The 14673-nt window shown below is 42.7% G+C and overlaps 1 protein-coding gene across 1 annotated transcript; it reads left to right on the top strand.

The window, feature by feature from the left end:
- The first annotated feature begins 4563 nt into the window (after positions 1-4563).
- On the top strand, positions 4564-9265 carry LOC102703220 (aspartic proteinase NANA, chloroplast-like). The gene is made up of 2 exons (XM_040523809.1): positions 4564-5495; positions 8225-9265. The coding sequence occupies exons 1-2, from the start codon at positions 4897-4899 to the stop codon at positions 9066-9068; spliced, it is 1443 nt and encodes a 480-aa protein (XP_040379743.1). The 5' UTR covers positions 4564-4896; the 3' UTR covers positions 9069-9265.
- Positions 9266-14673: the final 5408 nt, after the last annotated feature.

Raw genomic sequence — 14673 nt, 5'->3', positions numbered from 1 at the left:
GACAACGAGACCAACAAGATCACAGGTTTTATATATGCTAGCTGGAACATAGCCTAGTGTTAAGCAAATCATGGCGATTGATGCATCCAATGATGAAAGCAAGGCCAGGTGGATCAAAGCAACGAGATGATTAACAGTGTCCAAATCGAACCCAGGCATGCAATATGTCGTGGAAAGTGTAAGGTGAGATCGCTTGAAATGCAGGTAAATTGTACAGGTCGATCGAGCTCACCGGGGCCCTGAAGAGGCTTTCTGGCCAGCTGGCAAATATACTGAAAATGAGAACCATACTGTGCCCCCTTTCTATCATAAATAGAGCATCCTCGATAGCTCATCTAAATTTGGTTATTAATATTTTTATTTGGATGATCATCTAAACTAGTTTCATCCTTCATATCTCTTTGTACTTCACTAGATCATCCATATATGGCATCCTCTATATCTCTTTGGAGGTATGAAGTTTATCTCTCCTAATACGAATAACATCTAAAAATAGATGATATAATAGTCGTTCTGTTGGAGCTTAATTTGTAGTCTTCATCCTCTATTTTCAGGATAGAGTATATGATAGATAAACTATTGGGGATGCTTTAAAGAAGCCAAATTCCACTTCATGATCATCATTGAGGTACCCTCTCTCTCTCTCCAGTCGTTGATCACATACCGGTGCACTATCACTGGGGTTTTAGCGAGCTGATTGCATTGTTGATGGCAGGAAATTAAGAATTGGATTGACTTTGTATATAAATTGAGGACAGACATGTACAACCTATCTGATACACCCTGTTGCGCTTAAAACTGAATTGTTACGACGCGCTGCGGCCGAGGTGTGTTCTTGGCATGTCCCTTTTTTTAATGAAAAGAATGGATTAATGCATGCACTTTCGAAGCTCTTGAATACTGCTATTTTTGCAAAAAGAAAAAAAAAATCTCATTATGAATTTTGTAGAAGACCATTTTAAATACATTTATAACATTATTATATTACATAGTAACAGTCAACTCATATGTTTGTAGGGCGGTTTGACGAACGAGTTGGTCAGAAGTGAATGGAAGACGCTTGAGGATGCAGGAGTTTGGGCTGTGTATCAACATCAACACGGTGTGGTTTTTGGCACAGTAGGGCTCGCAGCTAAAAATAGAACCTTAAGGTTTAGTCTTCTGTTTTTTTCCTTTTTATTATATCGTTTCACAGCCATGAGATTTAAAAAAAACATTTTGTAATATTTGGCTATGTACATCTACTTGTGATGTGAATATATATAGGACGATGGACGGATTTACCATCGAATAGTTATCGTAAATTAATCAGTTATTCAATTAGGTTGAGTTCTTTTTACCGATGAAGAATGGGAAATAAGATTATCTTATTTTCGTAATAGTTATTTTTTGATATAAACGGTATAATTAATTATTATAAAGTTAAAAATATTTCTCCATTAACACGTGAGATGTTAAAATTCTGTGTAAAACATTTTTTTAAGTACATTAAACATCCCAACCAGTGCTGCTAGTACAGAAGAACACGCGCCGTGCCGCTGTCTGTAGGTACGTTGATCAGTATGTTTAACATCACTAAGACATATATATATATATATATATATATATATAATTTATATATTATTTATTTATAAATATACCATTTGAATTTTTATACATACATAACGTAGCGTCGCCGCCGCCGCCGCCGGGCCGGGGTCACCGAACAATACCATCCCCACCAGATGCACGCGCGTACTAGCACCGGCCGGCCACCGGCGTCGCGGGACCTTCTCACCGGCGGCCAGGCTAGCTTGCTTTCGTCCATCGCCATCATGATCCTGCACGACTGAACTCTGCATGCATGCACGAGTTGCATGGGCCATTATGCCCTCCGATTTACTGCTGCTGACTGATGATGCTGCCGATCGATCTCCAAATTACGGCGGCGTTTTATTTGTCAGATTTTTCTCAACTCTTCTTTTGGCGTGTATGTTCCGTGTGTATTTTTTTAAAAATAAATATTTATATATAAAATTTTGCTTCTTATTTTCTACAACGCGTGTGCATTGCACACATACGCAGACGTGTCGCCGGCAAGGCTGTGACGTGCACCGGCCATCTATCCACCTCCTCACCCTGCACGCGTTAGTACAAGTCCAACTGGAGCTCCAATTCATATATAGTCAATCTAATAGCTAATGTATATAATAGTTAGCTATAAAACATTAATACATGGCTTCACATAGTATACACACATTTTGTCTTGGAGCCTGTGTGTAGCTGGCTACAAATTAATAGTTCACCTCTATTCTCTCTTCTCTCTTTAAAATATACTTACAGCTGGCTTATAACTTTGCTATTTTACCTGTTCTTAGCAACCAGTGTCCCCCTTCCAATACTGCCACGTGGCCTCACCCAGTGCCTAAACTAACACGTGGCAACAGCAGTAAACAAACATTCCTGGTCGGCTTTAAGAGACGCGTTTTAGCTTTTGCTTATATTTTTTAAATTTAAATTAAGAGTTGATTTATTTTTTTATTATAGTTTATTTTCAGCATTAACTTTAGATCATTGTAAACACGTATGTAAAAGTTTATTCATAAATATTTTTTTTATAAATACGTTGTTTGACTTTTTTTTTCTAAGAAACGAAAGGATGACCCGGAGATAGAAACCGTCAACGTTGTACGGTGCTACGAGACATAGGACAATTAGAGTGACACGAGCTAAACCGTCGTCTACACGTACGTGTGCACGCTTCACTGGGTTGCCAATGGTTGGCCGGCACGGCTGGTGTGGGAGATAGCGTGCAGGGTTCATCGTAGAAAGTCTTTTCTATTTTTTCGCATAGCAACTCGGTGTATACGTGTAACTCACATAGTTATATGTTTTTATCATGGACGAAGAACATATCAAAAAATTCTCTTATAATCAATTTAATAATTAATTTTTGAACTTCAAATTGATTAGATTATCTTTGCAAGTATCTTATTCGCTCTAAAATCAATAAACACTTGAAATCATAGGAATAAGTATAAAAATACTTATATTATGATATAAAATTTAAATACTACTATATTTATATTTTAGGATGGATGAAATAAGTCATACATAAATAATCCATGCCCGGTTCATCGTTTTTGCGAGATTTTCCTAGGCCTATGATTTGATATGATTCAATTGGGGCGTCATTGTTCTGGTGTATGCGTGTTACGTAGTTTCATTACGTTGGAAAAATATGTTCGCGTAATTAGGAAAAAAAACAAGAGAAACGAGTGACATGCCGTGGCCGTGCGGCTCGTTCTGATCTGCGAGAGATCAGAACACGGTTTCGGATCGGAGCTGTTCCTGGTGAGTGACTGGGAATAATCATCGGCTAAAATGCATAGCAAAATCCGGCAGGTGAGATCGTGATTGATCCTGCTGAGTCGGCACGAGAGTTTGGGCCGAAAATACGTCGAGAAAGTAAAGAACGGACCGGAACAAGATCGGCCACCGATCAATTTTTTTCCCAATATACGAAGACATTTTGATATTAATTAGTAAAAATACGTTCACACAAAATATAACACGTACTGCATTTGTAGTACTTTGGTCATTATTTTTTCTAACATATTACCAATATCTATAAAATTAAACTATGCTTTAAAATTAAATTCATAGGACAGTTTAATTGTTAGTATGCAAATGTACAGTTCCGAGCGAGTGTATTGTAGACTGAACCGTGGCGGTTTTCGAATGAACTTTTGATCTGAGCCTAACTATGGCATGTCAAGGAGAAATCTCACTAGCGCAAAATTAATTAAGAAGTATAGCTATTATAAATTAAAATATAATTTTGATTTTCTTTTAGAAAAAATATTTTTTCAAAAGTACAGCCGGTAGAAAAAAATATATCTTTTAGAACAAAGGCTTTTTTGGCTTATAGCTTGTCACATAAGTCGCATGAAATATAGTTAATGAATTATTAATTATTAATATTATTCTCTTCATTCAGAAATTTTATTATTTATAAATTGACACGACAGTTTGAATAGGTAAGAACAGTTAGAGAAATATTGTGATTAGTAGGAAAAGAATGCTGATGAGAAAATTAAATATAAAATGATGATGTATAAAAAAAGCTATATTTTGTAACAAAAGATTAGGTAAAAATAAATTTTAGTTTAGAACAGTGTAAATATAAATTTAAAAAACATGCCAATTGTAGTGAACAAGTAGCTCACCGAGCGAGCGATTTCGAATAGGGTTAATGTGTGATTATATTTATTTCCTACATGCATTTTAAGTCCATAAGTGCTAAATGGTTCAATTTCTAAAAAAAACTATATAAAAGTCCCTTAAAATACCTTATCAAAACTATTTATAAATGGTTTAATACATAAATCATCGTGTGCTAATTATCCGGCTAATGGGCGGGCTGATCGCCGAGCCGCCGAATCGACCGGTCCTACCATGACGGGTCGAACCGAAAATCGGGTAGGAAACCGGAGGGCGGCGATCTGCCAACGAAGCGCGCATAAAACCGACCGCTGCAGAAGCGCGTTCTATCCATGATCAGTAGCAGCAGCACGGCAGGTCGGCTTTTATAAAAGACGCCGTCGTCCTCCCCTCCCCTCCCCCTCCCCCTCCCCCCCATCGCCGCCGTGCCGGACACAGCCAAAAAGCGTCCTCCGCTTAGCTAGCAACCACGAGCACACACGATCGAAGCAGAGGAGAGGAGCTTGCCGGCGAGCTTGATCGTTGCAGTAGTGTTGCTCACAGCACGACGGCGACAATGGCAGCTCGTGCCGTTGTGCTGCTCTAGGAGGAGGAGGAGGAGGTAGCTGTGCGGTTCTTGGTCCTGCAGCGTCGGCGCCATTGGGGGTGGTGGACGTGAGGTGAGGTGATCGGGAGGGCGAGCGAGGAGGAGGAATGGCGTGCGGGAAGGTGGTGTTGGTGGTGCTCGTGTTGGTCGGTCTCGCGGCGGCGGCGAGCGCCGGGGGGCACAGGAGCGGGCGCCGGGGCAAGTCGGCGCGGCTGCAGCTGCTCCCGGCCGCCCCGGACGCGTCGCTGGCCCAGCGGGCGAGGGACGACCGGCACCGCCACGCGCACATCTCCGCCAGGCTGGCGGCGGCGCGGCGGCGGCGCTCGGAGGAGACCTCGCCGTCGTCGGCCGGGGCGGTGGCGGCGTCGGCGTTCGCGATGCCGCTCTCGTCGGGGGCGTACACCGGCACGGGGCAGTACTTCGTGCGGTTCCGCGTGGGCACCCCGGCGCAGCCGTTCGTCCTCATCGCCGACACCGGCAGCGACCTGACCTGGGTCAAGTGCCGCGGCGACGGCGCCGCCCCATCGGCTTCACCCTCCCACGCCTCGTCGCCATCGCCATCGCCGTCGCCGCCGCGGGTGTTCCGGCCCAGCGACTCCAAGACATGGACACCCATCCCGTGCTCGTCGGAGGCGTGCAAGTTGTCCATCCCCTTCTCCCTCGCCAACTGCTCCAGCTCCACCGCCGCCTGCTCCTACGACTACCGGTCAGTACTCCCCTCGCCATTGACGCTCACGTCGCGCGCGCGCGCGTAGATCTCGCGATGCAGGGGGTGGTGCTCGTGCGTTCGTGCTTGCAAGCCATAGTAAGTGCAGGGTTGTTGGGTGGGTCGGGGGATCTCGCGCGCGCGCCATAAATTTCGCGAGGTTTTTTCCATCGTCTCCATCTGCAGCAGCAGCAGCAGCTGGTCGAAAGGTGGCGGAGTAGCTCTCCGTCCGGGGAGACCATTAACTGCGCGTAGGCGTAGCAGAAGCAAGCAGAGCAGGACGGGCGAGTCCTACATGTACAGTAGTACAGCTCGTACGGTACGGAGCGTGTGGTACACTGCAATCTTGCAGGAATTTTCTCCAGTGGCGCGGTCACGGTTTTTTCTTTGTATTATCGTGGTCTCGGAGTTAATGTCGCGTCGCCGCGGGTGGTGGCGCACATTTACTCCGTCGTCACGGTGTTCTGCCCCGCGCGCTTGCGTTGCACGACACCGCGGTGTGGCCGTGGCGAGAACGCAAGAGCGGCGACGCGCTGTCGCTTTTCTCGTTTCCGGCCGGGGTCCGGGAGGGGGGAGGAGCGCTGCGCAAGTGGGCGAGTTGGCGACGCCGCGCGGCGCGCGGCGAGTGGAACAGTGGGCGAGCCGCTGCGCCGCGGTCGCGGCCGCCATGTGCTGCGCCGTACGCGACGACGCCTCGTGCTCTGCGGCCGGCGACGTCGCAGAGAACGAAGCAAAAAATATTCAGGACAAAAAATGCTGAGTACTCTCTCGCACCCAAAACAAATCAAAAGTTTTTAAAAAAGTTTTTAAATATAATGTTTGGCTCTTTATTTTATTTTAAAAAATTTATAATTTATAATTTTGTTTTTATTAGACGATAAAACATGAATAATATTTTATGTGTGACTAATTTTTTAAGAATTTTTTAATTTTTTTAATTAGACGGATAGTCAAACGCTCGACACTAACAACTAAAAAAATTTTAGTATTTTTAGGACGGAGGAATTATGTGCATATGTGCACCTGTAAACGCGGCTGATTGACTAATTTCCCGAAGCGATACGAGGCTGCCTTCTTTTGTTAGGCCGTTCTCATAGCAAGTTCAACAGTAAACCCCAACCACTAGCTAGCTACAATTCATCTATAGTTAATTTAATAACTAACTCATATAATAGTTAGCTATAAGATATTAATACATGGTCCCCATGTCATACATACAGTGCGTCTTGGAGCCTGTGCTATAGTTAGCTACAAATTAGTAACTTACTGCTCTTTCTCCTCTTTTATTTTTTTAAAATATGTTTATAGCTGGCTTATAACTGCTATTATACCTGCTCTCAATGTAAGTTTATTACCTAGAGTGACATGTTATCTAAAAATGTTTAAAACTAGGATAAAACACCATTCTCTCGATGTATAGTTTTATATATTGTTGTTTCTTAGGTTACACGTAAGACACAAGCTGTCTATGCAACGCATACATGGTTTATCTTCATGAAATTTATTTCATCTTTCTTCATTAATACATTGTCACATTATAAAAAATATTTACATGCATCCTATTTATTGTCCATGAAACTTTCACTGAGACTGATCTTATATTTTTTTATTTTATTTCATTTTTCACTGTGGTTAACTGAACTACTAAACGATGTATTTTTATAAAATATTTTAATTTAAGATATTTATTTATTATCTTTTATTTCTAAAGTACAATTTAATTTTATTGTGGTTAATGCTATTATTTATACTAGTATTAATCTATAAAAAATAAATAATCTTTTATATTTGGGTAGCAAATGAACGCTGTTGAATTGCCACGTAAACTACTATTCTTGTACCTATCAGTATCGTATAATAGTAGTGTAATGGTTTTCTTAAACCCAAAGTTAGCCTGTACGAGTACTAGATGAAGCACGTTACGGTGACTTAATTCAACCTGTCTGACTGACCAAATGACCATATCCAAACTGTGCCGTGTACAAAAGTACCCAACTGAGGTTTTTACTAGCAAAAATCGATCGGTCAATCGCTTTTACTACTAATATGGAAACGACAAATGTACTGCTCTCCTTTCCTGAATACTTATCTTTGATTTTTAAGCTTAAAAGGCGTAATATATAACTACACTGTTAGTGGCGACTTCGTGAGACTGATACTGCCTGTCACATTCACCTTACTGTTCTTTGTCGACAAGAGACTGGGTCTTCACATGGGGATAAAATCCTCTGCATTTAAGTACAGAATGCAGATGTGCTACGATAATTTATATTTGGTATACCTCTCAACCATTAGATAAAATGGATGAGCGAGATTTATCGCTACAGTTATTGCTGCCTTATCGAGAACTGGAGATGACTCTGCAGTTTCGGCTAATCTTTTCCCTGTGCTTTACAGTTCATGAAAAGATATGTCTTACCTGTTCAATGATTCTGATACAGATCACGTAGAAGATGAGTAACTTACAAGCTGGTTCTTTGTTCATCATCCTGTCGCCTTCCTGAGTTGGCAGGCCCCAGTCGTGTCACTAACAGTTCTAATTTAAGCACATAAGAGCACAATTTGAGCTAAACATATGATTTAGTTCCAAAATGTTGATTAGTTCTAAAGTTTGACGCCTTGTCTTTTTCTCATTTTGTGTAGCGATGTTCAGTGCACGAATCTCTGCATGTGCACGCACGAATCTTAAACTGACGGTGGCTAACTAACTGTACGCGTGCGCGTGGCAGGTACAACGACAACTCGGCGGCGCGCGGCGTGGTGGGCACCGACTCGGCGACGGTGGCGCTCTCCGGCGGCCGCAGCGACCGGAAGGCGAAGCTGCAGGGGGTGGTGCTGGGGTGCACCGCCGCGTACGACGGCCAGGGTTTCGAGGCCTCCGACGGCGTGCTCAGCCTCGGGTACAGCAACATCTCCTTCGCGTCGCGCGCCGCCGCGCGCTTCGGCGGCCGCTTCTCCTACTGCCTCGTCGACCACCTCGCCCCGCGCAACGCCACCAGCTACCTCACCTTCGGCACCGGCCCGGACGCGTCGTCCAGCTCGGCCTCGTCGGCGGCGGCGCGGACGCCGCTGCTGCTCGACGCCCGCGTCCGCCCCTTCTACGCCGTGACGGTCGACTCCATCTCCGTCGACGGCGTGGCCCTTGACATCCCCGCCGAGGTGTGGGACGTCGGCAGCAACGGCGGCACCATCATCGACTCCGGCACGAGCCTGACCGTGCTCGCCTCGCCGGCGTACAAGGCGGTGGTCGCGGCGCTGAGCCAGCACCTCGCCGGGCTGCCGCGCGTGACCATGGACCCGTTCGACTTCTGCTACAACTGGACGTCCCGCGGCGGCGACCTCGCCGTGCCGGTGCCGAAGCTGTCGCTGCAGTTCGCCGGGTCGGCGCGGCTGGAGCCGCCGGCGAAGAGCTACGTGATCGACGCGGCGCCCGGCGTGAAGTGCATCGGGGTGCAGGAGGGGGCGTGGCCGGGGGTGTCAGTGATCGGCAACATCCTGCAGCAGGAGCACCTCTGGGAGTTCGACATCACCAACCGGTGGCTCAGGTTCAGGCAGACGCGTTGCACCCAATGACCACTTCACTTCACTTCATTCGTGACCAAGATATTAATATTATTCAATTATTATTGTAATTGTGATCATTTTGCGATCGTATTATTAAAAAAATGTTAATGCATCGGTTTCTCAAAAGAAGAAAAAAGGAAGAAGAGCGTAGTGCAACTGAAAATGAATTCGAGTCAAATCTAAAAAGAGATGTTATGTTCGATGAACTTGTTGCATATGAACTACGAACAGCACATATTCAGAGTGACAAATACAAGCCGCTGACAAACGTTTGCTGATAAACGAATGGCAATGGTTTCTGAATTAAGAATCAGGATCGCAATTCGCAAATCAAGCAATTACTCAACTCGCATTTGATAAAATTTAAAGCTAAACAAATGCTTAAAAAGATGTAATCATTCTAAAACAGATTTTTTTACCATCCTAGTACATGATAACACTGTAAAAATATTTATATTTTAGAACGGATACATCACTTCACGGTGTGATCACCACCAACCTTAGACCTTCCCACAGTCCTTGCATCCTCAGATTCCAACTGCTTTCCTTTTCACAGCAAACTGTCGGTCAATAATAGTATCAGACATGGTTAACAACACGTCACAATACAGAACCATGTAGATCGAAAGCAAATGCCACTAGTACAAAACATACTTGAAGTACTGCATACTGAATAAGAGGGAAAACGGTTGTAGAAAGTGAGCATATTGCACAACCATACGCTGTTATGTACCGTACTGTTTGCACACCTAGAGAGCTGAGCTAAATTTTTGAACGGCAATGACTAACCTAACGTAAGAAGAGTAACTAAAGATTAGACAAGAGATGTAGAGTAGCATGGTCACAACTGTCTACACATTCTGTCAATCAGCTTGCAATACAAAATTGATGGTATGATGCTATTCAGGTTCCCTCTAACCAGACATCATGCAGGATAGAACAAAACAAGATGTTCTTTTTAATATCACGCTACTTTCAGTGCTGTCAATTAGTCATATGACAACAAGCATAATGCAGCATAAATTTACAGTCAAGCAAGTCCAAAGACACTTAACCATTATGAAGACTAGTGGAGTAAGCATTAACATCCTTGGCAGAATTACCTTACCTTGCCGCAGAATTAGGTAATCTGCTTTCGCAAACTGGCACCATGCCTGTTACCTGTATAACATCACAAGGGCACATGTTAACAAGACTGAGCAAACATTTCATGATGTTACAAAATAGAGAATAACATGCAGATTTACAATGCCATTACCATATTTGCCAACATCGTAGCTTCTTGGTGCGCTTCGTCTGCACAAATACCACAAGATTAAAGCCATGTTTCTTTCAGCTTGGAATTATTATAATTCAGATTATTGGGTGTAAGCTGAAAGAAACAAACAACTTATTAAAGTAGCTTATTATAATCTGGAGTCCAGCTTATTATAATCTGATAAGCTCATTTATGTAAGCTTTTTCTAGCTTATTGGGTGAAAAATTACCCACCATGCCACCTCACTCCCTCTTCAGACTTGCAAATCCAATAATCTAGGATATAATAATCTAGGAAAGAAACAACTCACAGCTTATTCTACTATAGATTATAACAACCCAGTTTATAATAATCTGACTCAATAATCTAGATTATAAAAATCTTAAACTGAAAGAAACAGGACCTAGACCTACTGTAAACCCCATTGCTGCGCGGTGACATTGGGCTTCGCTATGATTCCATAGACGGAGGTGGCCTTCCGACCTTGCAGGGTGTTGGCTTTAGTTTCTGTTTGGGCCCTTAGTAATTTTACAAGAACTTGTTTAGGTAGTCCAATACAACCAATTCTGTGTCGGCCTCGGCCCACATAGGTGGTTGGAACAAGGCCTAAGGAAATAATGTGCCTAACTAAAATTTGTGTCGAATGAATAATGGATCAAAAATGTTTTGTTGTATTCATCAAGTATTCTTGTTACTTCTTAAAGAAATATGATACACCTACAAAAATTTCCTCCAAACTCTTTATAAGGACTGATGTGGTAAACTATGATTGTATCTTGACTTTCAATAACTACCGGTTAACTAGATTAAATTGCTAAGATCTTCCTAAATATTACTCCCATTGTCCTAAAAAGATATTATTTTTCTCCATCCTGCACGTGTCAATATAAAGATAAACTAACTACATTACCCTTAACTTACACGAGGTCCACTGCATTTGTCACCCAGTTTTACAAATTCTAATACAATGATTGTTCTAAAGTTTAAGTCTTCATGGAACAAACAAAGTATTTGCAGGATAGAGGAGGCATAATTTGTTAGCTTGATATATAATTATGGTCAAATAGGAAGGGATTGAACCAAACTATTGGTCCAATTGGCCAATCCCCATCTGTCCAAGCACACAATTGTAATTACGCCTTGCGTGTGCGTGGTGTGGTGCATGCATACATGGTTCTGCTGTTGTTATCTCCAAAAAGAAAAGCTTGTATATATAGCGATTGAAAAAGAAACCCTCTTATCATCAATTGAAGAAGAACAGTAATGTCACCAGGTCCACAGCAATAGTCAACCCACTGCTTACTTTGATGTCAACTGCAATTATTAGGCCCCAATCACACTCATTTATTCTCTCTAAGACTCTTAACCACACAAAAACACAGCATGCGCTAGCTCTCGTTGTCAGACGCCAAACGGATCTTGAACACACATCTATCATCCAATTTAGAAGTAGACAGATCGAGTAGTCGTCTTCTTCTTCCTGTTAAGTTGTGATCCAAATTCATCTGCGCTCGTATAAAGGCCACTTCACTGGAGCGAAGCGGAGGCCTGTCACCGGAGGCTTGGGCCGGATACAGTAAAGATATCTGCTGGTTGGTGCCTGTGGTTTTTTCTCTCCTGTTTTAGGAGGATTTTCCAAGTTAAATCCAGTGTCATCTGTGATTGATCTATTATTATACATTGTTTATCTGCAGATCGTTTTCTAACATTAGCTAGCTGCTAATGGCTAGCTATATATCCTCAACTTCCTGACGGATTATCTGTCTGCAACAATTCAGCATGTTTGTATAGCTAGTGAATGTCTAATGGCCAACCTTAAGATGGACGCATTTTTGTTGCATGAATGATGGCGCCAATCATATGGATGTTCAAGTACTACTAGTACATGTACAGTTCGTTGATGTTATCCTTGAGCTATGTGCATCTCTGCCATACCTGCAGACCTGCAGTACTAGGTAACTTTGATTCTGAAATTCTCTGATCATCGTACTGTGTATGTTTCCTGGCGGCCGTAGTGCTGTTGGTGATCGAAACCAGAAGATTCAAGTTAAGTGACCAATCGATACTACGTGGCCTTTTGTGTTAATTATATCATTTGATGATGTATGCATGATCTCAGTTTGATTCCCTGTCAGTTGCAGTTGGAATTAGCAGATTACAGGATCAGTGGACGCAAAGGTAGAGTTGCCAAGTTGAGAACTATCAGACATTCGATTTAGAGCAAATAATTCAGAAACCTGATCCCAGTTTCTCTGTATATATCCAAAAGGCATAGTTGGCAGAGAGAACGCTGCAATCTACTTACTGTGCTAGATAATTACATGAGCACCAACTTGGAAGACACATGAAGGTTTCTGGCGACTGAACTAACTACTGCATGCATTATCCTGCAGTTTCCATCCTAGGTACTAGTAACAGATGTAGACGTCCATCTGATCAAGTTATTTGCTTCCATTTACCCCCTTTTTTTCAGAGAGAGAGAGAGAGAGAGAGAGAAAAGATTGACGTCTGAATGTGTTCGCCGTGACGTGTTGAACCAGTGAAAAACCATCCAGCTTAGTTATCATTTCTCAACACGTTCGAATCCAAGAAAGGCTCGACAGCCAGTTGCCTGAACGTGATCTTCACAAAACAATTGCCATTCATATGCCCAAACCCACGAAAATATGCCTCTCGATCGGCCTCCATCTCTGACAATATCTCATCCTTTCTTTGAGCCGTTTCAACTTACAACACAAACGTTAGACGACAACACAAATGCCATCTTATAAATAGATGCATGAGCACATATATTCACATCCAGCTAACAACACACATATACATACAGGCTGGAATTAACATCAAGTAATCGTGAAGGTTTCAGACAGCTTGGCACATGCCCTGCATGTCCAAATGTAGTATAATCACACGCTATATATGATATGTCCATAGAGGGTTGTTAGGTAGCTAGCTGGTGAGGCAGGACGTCGTCGTCGTCGTCATCAGATAAAGACAGACAGACATACATCATGTAGTGTGATCTGCAGTAGCTAGCCAGGAGGAGTCATGGTGATCTCCTCGTTTTCTTGGACCGTTCCGGCACCGGCCTCCGATCTCCCGTGGTCGCATCTGCCGGTTGCCATGACAAGTGTCGAGCTCGATTGCTCGATCGCCTGGCCTGAATTTGGGGGAAAACACACACACACACACAGAATCGAACGCTTCGGTTATTATTCAGCTTTTGTTTTGGAGTGTGTTGAGATTTGTTCATTTTTGCAGCCATCCATGCTTGCATTCCGGCGAGCCGGCCGGCCGGCCGGATCTCGGGCCCGGTGATGCATGGCCGTCGCCTTGCCAGCGAATGCAGGTAGAGCAAACGGACGGAGATCACGTCAGCGTAAAATGCAGCTGGGTTTTACTGCAGATTAATTACTAGTGCACTGGCATTCTGAAACTTTCTGTAAGAGCTGCTATATATGTTACTGCATGTTTGTTGCATGTATTTGGTTTGGGGATGATGCTCCTCTGACGTAGCTATATTCTAGCTTGTTGGCTATCACGTGGACCCGATAAGTGTGGAGTCTATGTGTCAGTCTCTATGTCGAAGGAAATAAAGTTAGAGAATCTCAATCATTGTTTTAAACGGTGTAGATAGATAGCACATGAATTGGAGATAATTTTTTGTCTTTTGCTATATTAAAACTTATATCTTGATACTTATTAATGATACTTATTAATAGTGTAGTCGTCTGTCGTTCCTCTTGGCTCCCTTGCGTGTAAAGTGGACTCTCTTCGAGAAAACCAGTAAAAAAAAAAACCGCTTCTTTCTACAGTAGATCCCAATGTCGTCTAAGAACATTCAATAGCCTACCGCCGTTGTAAAGTACGGACATCTTGCAAGTTTATAGAAACAAAATGCATAAGCTCTAACTCGATTCATTGATAAAGAAGAGACATATATACATCTATTTTAGAACAGGTTCACACCGAAAATGGAATCTATATATTGCTGAATAATATATATATACTCATACGTTAATTCCAGCTAATCCATAACGGATACATTGGAATATCGATCAAATTAATTCATCAAATCATGAAGAGATATGGACTACTGACCATGTATCAATCTGTAGCCATAATTATGTCTGATTTTATTTTCTCCAGTTTGAGAACTATCTGCTCATGAACAGCACATTCTTGTGTCTCCAGCAGTTAAATTATGTCTTCTTTTGTGGCCAAATTCAGTGCCTTCTTCATTTATGTTTTCAGTTTTAATTTGCTACCGTCACACATTGGAAAAAAATGAAAGAGAGAGAAAAAAAATCATCTATATAATACGCCATTTTGTCCCCTTTCATCTCAAACACGAGGAGA

Source organism: Oryza brachyantha, chromosome 5 (assembly GCF_000231095.2).
Source record: "Oryza brachyantha chromosome 5, ObraRS2, whole genome shotgun sequence".
In the NCBI taxonomy this organism is placed as follows: domain Eukaryota; kingdom Viridiplantae; phylum Streptophyta; class Magnoliopsida; order Poales; family Poaceae; genus Oryza; species Oryza brachyantha.
The sequence above is the reverse complement of the archived record's forward strand: the minus strand, read 5'-3'. Positions and strand labels throughout refer to the sequence as shown.

Bases quoted from the DNA above. Each gene is read 5' to 3' on its own strand.
- LOC102703220 (XM_040523809.1), top strand. From the start codon at position 4,897: ATGGCGTGCGGGAAGGTGGTGTTGGTGGTGCTCGTGTTGGTCGGTCTC. The intron at 5,496-8,224 runs GTCAGTACTCCC...TGCGCGTGGCAG, and splicing joins GCCTGCTCCTACGACTACCG to GTACAACGACAACTCGGCGG.